General features: G+C 40.8%; 1 protein-coding gene across 1 annotated transcript; it reads left to right on the forward strand.

Annotated features, from left to right (window-relative positions):
* Nucleotides 1-908: 908 nt before the first annotated feature.
* LOC143713926 (uncharacterized) lies at nucleotides 909-3213 on the forward strand. The gene is made up of 3 exons (XM_077204896.1): nucleotides 909-957; nucleotides 1033-1171; nucleotides 1437-3213. The coding sequence occupies exons 2-3, from the start codon at nucleotides 1138-1140 to the stop codon at nucleotides 2795-2797; spliced, it is 1395 nt and encodes a 464-aa protein (XP_077061011.1). The 5' UTR covers nucleotides 909-957; nucleotides 1033-1137; the 3' UTR covers nucleotides 2798-3213.
* The last annotated feature ends 7631 nt before the right edge of the window (nucleotides 3214-10844 follow it).

Below are 10844 nucleotides of genomic sequence, written 5' to 3' on the forward strand. Positions count from 1 at the left end.
TTTGCGCGTTTATATGTCACAAGATTCAAATCGGAATTGATTTTTTGACATGCGCACACTGCACGAATATGCCGCTGTTCGCGCATAACTATTCTCCTCTATTGGTTCTTTATTTTTTTTAAACAGCAGACTTAATATTTATCCATCTCTGGTCATGATTTGGAGACGATGAGCATGAACCGCTTTGCCATGCTGCTTATATTGATCACGCAGTAAAACCCTGCGCCCAAAACTAGTCGTCTATGGATGATAATCTTAAACAAGCACTGGTGGGACGTTGTCCTGCTTCACTTCACAGACGCTGAGTGAAATGAGAATTTTTTAATAACGGAAAACTCATTTTATATTCACTTTATTCAACAGAAAGAACAGCTCGTTCCGTGCGTCATACGTCATTCCGCTATTTCAACGTCTTTGCACTAACGCAGTCCTTTTAGTTTCGGTTTTCAATCCGATCAAGTGTTTACATGTTCTCTCGATCGGATTACAAAAGGAGTAAACCACCCCTTTCAATCGGATCTAAATTTCAATCGGATCGAGCTCAATCGGATCGATTAAGGTGTTTATATGAAGGTTTTTTAGTCCGATTGAGCCGTCAATCCGATTATAAGTGTCCATGTAATCGCAGCTACTGATTCACTTTAGCATGTAGGTTGTATTAGTAAATTAATCCACACAGATTATTAAATATAAATCAGTCATTAAAACTGTCTGCGAGACGCAATTTCACAAACAGCGTAAGTGTTCAGCGGTGCTGCGTCTTCTATCTCTCGTCTCTCAACATGGGTTGCACAAGGCAATCGTTAAGCGCTGCAGGCGGCGAATATACTCTCGCGTTTCGAGAGGATATTCTGATGTCCATGAGCATAAAAACAAACTCCGTAACTTGTATATTTTTTTATTTTGGCAGATCAGCTCCTCCCACTACAATTCATCATCAGTGAAGCTCCTCCAACTGTAATTATTCAATAAATGCTATAATTATTCAATAAATGCTGTAATTATCCAATAAATGCTGTAAATTCCCATCAGCTACAAGTGAAGACGAGCGTGAAAGCATCAGCAAGAACTGAAATCTGTAAAGACTGAGTTTATTAAAGAGGACAGTGAGAACATGAGTGATCCAGAACCTGCAGAATGAAACACACTGAAGATTCTGAAGAACAAAGAGGTTGGTGTTTATTCTTCATTCATTCATGATGCTGGAGAACATTCATGTTAGAAACATTCAAGCACTTCATCACTTTTAGATAAACAGTTCAACTATGAAATGGTACAGAATGTTCTGGGTTTTATTTTTTTTAAACAAATGGTCACCAAAGGGAGGTTTCATATTGCAAATATCAGGTCAAGCTAAATCTAAATATTTTGTCTGTTTTATTTTACAACATAATGGAATTTTTACCTTAATTTGAAGAGTTTTTCTTTCATGTCAGACCCGATGGAAGAGAGCGAGGAGAGTGAAGAACTGAGTGAAGTGAAGGAGGAGAGTGAAGAACTGAGTGAAGTGAAGGAGGAACATCATGTCCAACCTGGAGAAAAACCATCAAAGAGTAAACAGACATTTTTAAAGAAACAAAGAGCCAAGAAATCTTTCACCTGCACTCAGTGTGGAAAGAGTCTCAACACCAAACAACATCTTGATGTTCACATAAGAGTTCACACTGGAGAGAAGCCGTTCTCATGTGATCACTGTGGAAAGAGTTTCAGTCAATCATCATCCCTTAATGTTCACATGAGGATTCACACCGGCGAGAAGCCGTTCACATGTGTTCAGTGCGGAAAAACATTTATCTGTGGGTCATACCTGAAGAGACACCTGAGAGTTCATACGAAGGAGAAGCCGTATTCATGTTCCGTGTGTGGAAAGAGTTTTTCACTGCTGCAAACTTTACATGGACATGAGAAAATACACACTGGTGTGAGAGAGTACATGTGCTTTGAGTGTGAGAAGACTTTTGTTACAGCAAAGGATTTAAAACTGCACCAGAGGATCCACACTGGAGAAAAACCTTACAAGTGTTCACACTGTGACAAGAGATTCAGTCTGTCACAACATCTGAAAAAACATGAGAGGATCCACACTGGAGAAAAACCTTACAAGTGTTCACACTGCGACAAGAGATTCAGTCTGTCACAACATCTTAAAACACATGAGATGATCCACACTGGAGAAAAACCTTACAAGTGTTCACACTGCGACAAGAGATTCAGTCTGTCACAACATCTTAAAACACATGAGATGATCCACACTGGAAAACAACCTTACAAGTGTTCACACTGCGACAAGAGATTCAGTCTGTCATCAACTCTGAAAGCACATGAGATGATCCACACTGGAGAAAAACCTTACAAGTGTTCACACTGTGACAAGAGATTCATACAGTCAACATATCTGAAAACACATGAGAGGATCCACACTGGAGAAAAACCTTACAAGTGTTCACACTGTGACAAGAGATTCATACAGTCAACATATCTGAAAACACATGAGAGGATCCACACTGGAGAAAAACCTTACAAGTGTTCACACTGTGACAAGAGATTCAGTGAGTTATCATCTCTGAAAAGACATGAGAGGATCCACACTGGAGAAAAACCTTACAAGTGTTCACACTGTGACAAGAGATTCAGTGTTTCATCACATCTGAAAAGGCATGAGAGGATCCACACTGGAGAGAAACCGCACACGTGTGATCAGTGTGGAAAGAGTTTCTATATTAAAAGTCACCTGAAGCGACACATGAAGATCCATGCAGTGGAGAAACCACATCACCACAGTCTGAGATCACAGTAAGTAGTTCATCTGTATGTGCTGAGAAACAAAAGCTGCTTTTCCACCTTCAGAAAAGGTTCCAGTTGTGTTTCCACTTGAGCCTGGTACGGCACGGCACAATTACAAACCATTCTCGGCCCTGAACTCTCAGCACACTTGGCTAACCCTTTGCTAAGTTCAATAATGACAACAACATGTTCCAAGAACATGGTTCATGTTCTCACCATGCACCACTAATTTTCAACTGCCTTTTGTCCATAGACATGTCCAGCTTCAACTCGAGCTTACATAAACCATCCAGTGGGACTAATAATGCTTGGATGATGAGTATGGTAGCAAGATACATAAATTATGCAGGTGGAGCTGGGGAGGAACGCCAGAGGGCAATTCCATGCAAAGGTCATCCTTACCATGAAAAAATAAAGTTTTTACCAAAAGAACGAAACCCTTTTTAAGTTGTCCATTTAGGTTTGTAATATACTGTATTAATGTGTTTTACAGAGTCACATGAGCAATATAAACCAAGTTGAATGGTTCAATCTAACAGTACATTTAAACAGACAGACTGAACGGAATGCAATATTCGTGCTCTAGTGATGTTACAAATGACACTGAAGCTTAAGCGTGTATCGAGTTCGTAGCGAAATTTCTCATGAAGCTCCGTGTTAGAGCGTGTATTGTTTTCAGAGAAACACGTGATCAACGAAAAGCCTCACTTACTTTCCAGTCACGTGAATGCTTCACTTTGCGTGTCGAAATGTTTGAACCCAGACCACTACTCTACAGGGTTTTGGAAGTTTAAGTCAATTTAAATTACTTTTATTTATATATATATATATATATATATATATATATATATATATATATATATATTAGGGGTGTAACGATACACGTATCCGTATTGAACCGTTCGGTACGAGGCTTTCGGTTCGGTTCTCGGTACGCATTTTTAAACTGACCATTTTCCTGCTGACCAAAATCTCGTTATTTCAAATGTAGGCGCGGCCTCTTATGTTATTCTGAACTAAAATAAACCTTTGTTTATTACTACAATATTACATTTCATTTTGTCCAAGGAGCTGTTTTGTTTTATATGCTTCTAAGAAAAGTCGAGTATTGCTCCATCATTGCTCAAAGTAAAAAATATATCATACCTCATGATGTTAGTTTTAATAAAAATATAGTTAAAAAAAATAAATCAAGGAAATTTCTCTGGCATTTCTTTCTTTTTGCTGTATCGAAAACATACCGAACCGTTACACAAGTGTATCGTATCGAGCCGAACCGTGAATTTTGTATACCATTACACCCCTAATATACAATTACCTAAAGGATTATTAGGAACACCTGTTCAATTTCTCCTTAATGCAATTATCTAATCAACCAATCACATGGCAGTTGCTTCAATGCATTTAGGGGTGTGGTCCTGGTCAAGACAATCTCCTGAACTCCAAACTGAATGTCAGAATGGGAAAGAAAGGTGATTAAAGCAATTTTGAGTGTGGCATGGTTGTTGGTGCCAGACGGGCCGGTCTGAGTATTTCACAATCTGCTCAGTTACTGGGATTTTCACGCATAACCATTTCTAGGGTTTACAAAGAATGGTGTGAAAAGGGAAAAACATCCAGTATGCGGCAGTCCTGTGGGCGAAAATGCCTTGTTGATGCTAGAGGTCAGAGGAGAATGGGCCGACTGATTCAAGCTAATAGAAGAGCAACTTTGACTGAAATAACCACTCGTTACAACCGAGGTATGCAGCAAAGCATTTGTGAATCCACAACACGCACAACCTTGAGGCGGATGGGCTACAACAGCAGAAGACCCCACCGGGTACCACTCATCTCCATTACAAATAGGAAAAAGAGGCTACAATTTGCAAGAGCTCATCAAAATTGGACAGTTGAAGAGTGGAAAAATGTTGCCTGGTCTGATGAGTCTCGATTTCTGTTGAGACATTCAGATGGTAGAGTCAGAATTTGGCGTAAACAGAATGAGAACATGGATCCATCATGCCTTGTTACCACTGTGCAGGCTGGTGGTGCTTGTGTAATGGTGTGGGGGATGTTTTCTTGGCACACTTTGGGCCCCTTAGTACTAATTGGGCATCGTTTAAATGCCACGGCCTACCTGAGCATTGTTTCTGACCATGTCCATCCCTTTATGACCACCATGTACCCATCCTCTGATGGCTACTTCCAGCAGGATAATGCACCATGTCACAAAGCTCGAATCATTTCAAATCAGTTCTTGAACATGACAATGAGTTCACTGTACTAAAATGCCCCCCACAGTCACCAGATCTCAACCCAATAGAGCATCTTTGGGATGTGGTGGAACGAGAGCCTCGTGCCCTGGATGTGCATCCCACAAATCTCCATCAACTGCAAGATGCTATCCTATCAATATGGGCCAAAATTTCTAAAGAATGCTTTCAGCACCTTGTTGAATCAATGCCACGTAGAATTAAGGCAGTTCTGAAGGTGAAAGGGGGTCAAACACAGTATTAGTATGGTGTTCCTTATAATCCTTTAGGTGAGTGTAATTAGTATTAATATAATTGTTACATTTAATTTATTGCCACACTTTAATATGTGAATTATATTATCAGAAAACTGAACATTTAGCGTTCTCTGGCTTTTATTTATGCTTACAGTTTTTCTGGATTGTTTACACACATCTTCTTAAAGAATGCCTCGTATTCTCAGAACTCTATACACAAATTAATAAACACACACAATGGGCAAAACCACTCAATTCTCCTGCTAAATTAAACTTTACATTCAAAACAATGTTATTTCTTCTCAAAATGGTATTTTGTTTTCAAATGACACACAGAAACCATCATATGGATAGACATTTATAAGAACCAGTTGAACACTGATGTGCTCAATGTAAAACACTATGATGATTGGAAAACACTTCTCCATTCATCATAATGACTTAGGGCCTTTTTTGTTCAGTGTTACACTTACTACAGACAGTACATACATCAGGGTGTTGTAAAATTTTTGAGAATATTGTTTTTATACTCAGAACACACAAATACACAGCAACATATTTTTTTTTATTTCTCCCACAAAAACAATGTACACAGTGTACATCCAATTCCCAACCAACACAAAGTTGCACATACACTACAACAGAAGAATTTACTGTACACGGTTACGGTAAAAAAAAAAAAAAATTAAAACTATGCTGCATCCTCTCTTCTGTTGCGATCTGGCCACAGCATCTCATCCACATCACAAGCAATGTTTTCCCTGGCCAAGCAGCGGGGGAAATATCGCCTAGCATGGCGATTCCAGCCATTAAAAGCATCAGTTGCTATATCTCCACATGCGTCTGTAGTGGTTGTTCCTCTGCGTTGTGTTATTTTAGATGTTTTGAATAAAATAATCTTCCACACAAAGCTGGTTGTACTTATGATGAATTTAATCACAATGCCTGTGTGATAAAACGCATAAACAGACAGGCACTCTTAACCGCAGCTCTTTCGCCTGTTAACCACAAAATACATGTTTAAATACACCAGTTAGTTAACTACAGAACACAGTAATTGCAATGTAAACTAGAATATATTTAATATGCGTACCAAATATACACATCTATATATCTATATATATATCAAATTTCCTTTAATCGAGACGTTAGCCGCTTAGCCACTAACATATCTCACTCGTGACGCACACACCGCGCCGCCATTTCATGCAATGCACTATTCACTCATTAACAGCTCACAAATAAACTTAATTTAACAAGTTAATGACTCGAACTAATAGTCAAATGTAACGCCTCAATGAATACTCTTTCACAATTGATTGTTTAACCTGACATGAACATTTCTAACTCAATTTTTACATCAAGTGCACGGAGCTCATGAAATCGTACCTCTCCTCAAGTGACATTGCAGGAAAGAGGATGAATCTCCGATTGCACTGCTGTTTGAACCTCACTCGTACGTATGACGTCAGCCGACGTGCATACTGTGATGAATACCTTTGGTAAGAGCACACAAACGTCTTTCAAAATAAAATGCCCCAAAACAAATAATTAAAACAAAATGATTTATAATCTGGTGTAACATATCCCTGCTACACGTCCTCCATATCTTGGAGAAGAGGTATACGCGTTTGTGGATTTCGGTCATACACTTTACATCTCCAGGCAGAAAAAATTTTAGGAATGGAGAATATGGAGGGAGATAAACAACTAAAAAGCGTGGTTGGGCAGTGAACCAGTTACAAAGCAGAGCAGCTCTGTGGAAACTTACGTTGTCCCAAATGACAATGTACCTGAGCTGCTCTGGGCCATCTACATGATCTGGTGGAATAAGTGTGTTGTGTAGGGTGTCCAGGAATGTGATCAGATGGGCGGTGTTGTAGGGGCCAAGGGTAGCATGGTGATGGATGGTGGTGGGATATCGCTGCACACATTGTGATGTTCCCTCCGCGCTGGCCTGGGACTTCAACAATGGCACGCTGGCCGATGATATTGCTTCCCCTCTTTCGTCTCTTTGTGAGGTTGAACCCAACCTCATCAATGAAGATGAACTGGTGCTCCACTTCAGCCACCTCTAGCTCAAGGACTCTATGAAAAACACATGACAATATTAGACATAGACATGGAGTGGTCACTATTGTGAAGCACAATCATTATGATTACAATATTGATATGTGTATTTACCGTATACAGTGTTGGGAGTATGCATCAATTGTGAGATGTACTTGCACATAGTTATATCGCAATTCTTTGACTCTTTCTGAATTGCGTTCAAATGGCACCCTGTAGACCTTCTACATCCTGAGATGATTTCTGCGCAAGACACGGTCCAGTGTTGATAAGCTTACCCTATCAATATTTTCAAATGTGTCATTGTTTTCTATTATTTTTCTTTGTATTTGCTGTAATGTTATGGCGTTGTTTTCTAGGACCATGTTTATGATTTCAGTTTCCTGTTCAGGAGACAGAACACGTTCCCGACCACCTTGTGTTGGTAATCTTTCAGAATCAGAATCAGAAAGAGCTTTATTGCCAAGTGTGCTTGCACACACAAGGAATTTGTTTTGGTACTGAGGCTTCCAGTGGACATATACAAATACAACATGAAACATAATACTACAAATTATAAGAATAAAAAATAAAAATATAAATATATGAGAATAAAACTATCACAGTTGGGTTTAGTCAGAATAGACATTTTCAGATTTACAGATTATGAACCTATTTACAGTGTTTTGAATATTATAAATAAATAAATCTACATATAAGTATCACCTGAGTTGTAGGATATTGCACTAAACAGTGGGAGTATTGCACTTACAGGCATATGCCTTGGGAGGAGTGTTAACTGTTCAGGAGGGAAATGGCCTGTGAGAAGAAACTGTTCCTGTGCCGAGATGTTCTTGTGGCCAGTGATCTGAGTCTCCGTCTTGACGGTAACAGTTCGAACAGGTGGTGTCCAGGGTGAGTGGAGTCTGCGATGATTTTACCTGCTCTCTTCCTCACTCTGGAAGAGTACAGGTCCTGGAGGTTTGGCAGGGGGGCACCAATGATCCTCTCCGCAGTCCGGACTGTCCGTTGTAGTCTCCTGATGTCTGATTTGGTAGCTGAACCAAACCAGACAGTGATGGAAGCGCACAAGACAGACTCAATGACGGCTGAGTAGAACTGAATCAGCAGCAGGTTGAACTTCCTCAGCTGGCGAAGGAAGTACAGTCTCTGCTGGGCCTTTTTCACAGTGGAGTCAATGTGATTGTCTCACTTCAGGTCCTGAGAGATGATAGTGCCCAGGAACCTGAATGACTCCACTGCTTCCACAGTGCTGTTCATGATGGTGAGTGGGGGGAGTGCTGAGCTGTTCCTCCTGAAGTCCACGATCATCTCCACTGTTTTGAGCGTGTTCAGCTCAAGGTTGTTATAACTGCACCAGACAGCCAGCTGTTCAACCTCCAGTCTGTAAGCAGACTCGTCACCGTTTTGGATGAGACCGATGACAGTGGTGTCGTCTGCAAATTTCAGGAGCTTGACAGTGGGGTCTTTAGAAGTGCAGTCATTAGTGTACAGGGAGAAGAGCAGTGGGGAGAGAACGCACCCTTGGGGGGCTCCGGTGCTGATTGTGAGTGTCTTGGATGTGTGTTTCCCCAGTCTCACTCGCTGCTGCCGGTCCGTCAGGAAGCTGGTTATCCACTGACAGATCGAGGATGGTATGGAGAGCTGGGTCAGTTTGGCTGTGAGAAGACCAGGCATGATGGTATTGAAGGCCGAACTGAAGTCCACAAAGAGGATCCTTGCATAAGTCCCTGGTCTGTCGAGATGTTGCAGGATATAATGCAGTCCCATGTTGACTGCATCATCCACAGACCTGTTTGCTATGTAAGAAAACTGGAAGGGATCCAGCAGGGGTCCAGTGATGTCCTTCAGGTGGGCCAGCACCAGTCTTTCAAACGACTTCATGACCACAGACGTGAGAGCGACAGGTCTGTAGTCATTAAGTCCAGTGATTTTGGGTTTTTTGGGATGCCGTCTGGGCCTGAGGCTTTCCTAGTCTTCTGTTTTTTGAAGACTCGGCTCACGTCCTCCACACAGACCTTAAGCTCAGGTTGGATGGCAGGAGGGGGGAGTGATAATTGGAGTGCAGGAGGTGATGATGAATGTGTGAAGTGCAGATCATACCGGGTGTGTGGTGTGAATGAGGGCTTTTCAAACCGGCAGTAAAATGAATTTAAATCGTCAGCCAGGTGTTGATTGTCCACAGCTCGAGGGGATGGTGACTTGTAGTTGGTGATGTTCCTCAGGCCATCCAGACTGATGATGGGTCGTTGGATGAAAACTCGTTTCAGTTCTGCCAAACAAATAGTAAAATACTGTAAAAACAAAGTAGGTATACATTTCCTAAATACTTGAAACATACTTTACAGTATTTTTACAGTCCTACAGAACAGTCCACAGGCAACACTGTACTACTGTACTCATTGAGTACGGTATTGATATGCAGTACTGCAATTTTCTAGTGAGAGTAGATTTCTTACCTATTCTCATTTCGGAAAGTCCGGATTGATGGATGCTACAGTGTACCTGCTCAGATTTTGCTGTACTCTTTGCCCAGCCTCCCTCATTGTTAGACCATGACAATGTTAGACCTCATTGTTAGATCAACCAATCCTTATTTTATGCATGAAAATTGTGCCAAAAGCAGATAATTGTGTGTAGTGTTTGGAAAAAAGTGTGTTTTAGAATGGCAATTTGAGTGTAAAGCAGGAATTGTGCTTGTAGTTTATCAGAATTGGTTCAGGGGGTTGGTGAATGAGTTACATGTTGTGGTCATTGTGTCTCAAGTACCCGAATTTGTGTGTAAACAATTGAGAAAAACTCTAAAAGATAGAACAACGGCGCTGCACTCGGGTTTATGGCTGCTACAAATGTAACCTGCCACAAGATGGCGCTGTTTTCGACACTCTTAATGCTTCAAATCTTTTCCCGGAACAAACAGGGGAAAGCCTCGGTGCTTCAAGAGGCTTTATTTGCCCATCCCTATCATGCTCACACTTCATAATTTCACAAGTCATAATTAACATACCATCAAAGGAGAAACGTATGGAACTTACATAGTTCAATAACGCACACAAGGCAGGAGACACGACATTTCCAGCAGGAACACACAAGGATTCCTCCATGTGGCATGAACAAAAGGAAAGGGCTGTGTGTACAGGTGCTGTCTAATGAAGTCTGTGACTGATTGAGGCTAATTAGTTGAAGGTGTGGTGAACTGCATGGGGAACTGAGTGGCAAAGAAAAATGGGGCGTGGCAACTGCAGGACAGAGAGGAAAACTTCCAAACACATATGACTATTGTGATCTGTTTCAGGCCAGAAATGATTTTGGCCACTGCATTAATGTTTGTTATGTAGAAAGACTTTATTTTAAGTGCATTTCGTTTTGTATGAATTGTAATCAAAGTTTGTGTCAACCAATTGCCTGGATTTAATAAATCAGAAGCAAATATAGCAGACAATATAATCATGGAGGTGCCGGCGCGATCACTTGCATTGCTCGTGAACTAGAGTGTATC

Source organism: Siphateles boraxobius, unplaced genomic scaffold, assembly GCF_051911475.1.
Source record: "Siphateles boraxobius isolate OS27281-9 unplaced genomic scaffold, OSU_SipBor_1 522, whole genome shotgun sequence".
Taxonomy (NCBI): Eukaryota; Metazoa; Chordata; class Actinopteri; order Cypriniformes; family Leuciscidae; genus Siphateles; species Siphateles boraxobius.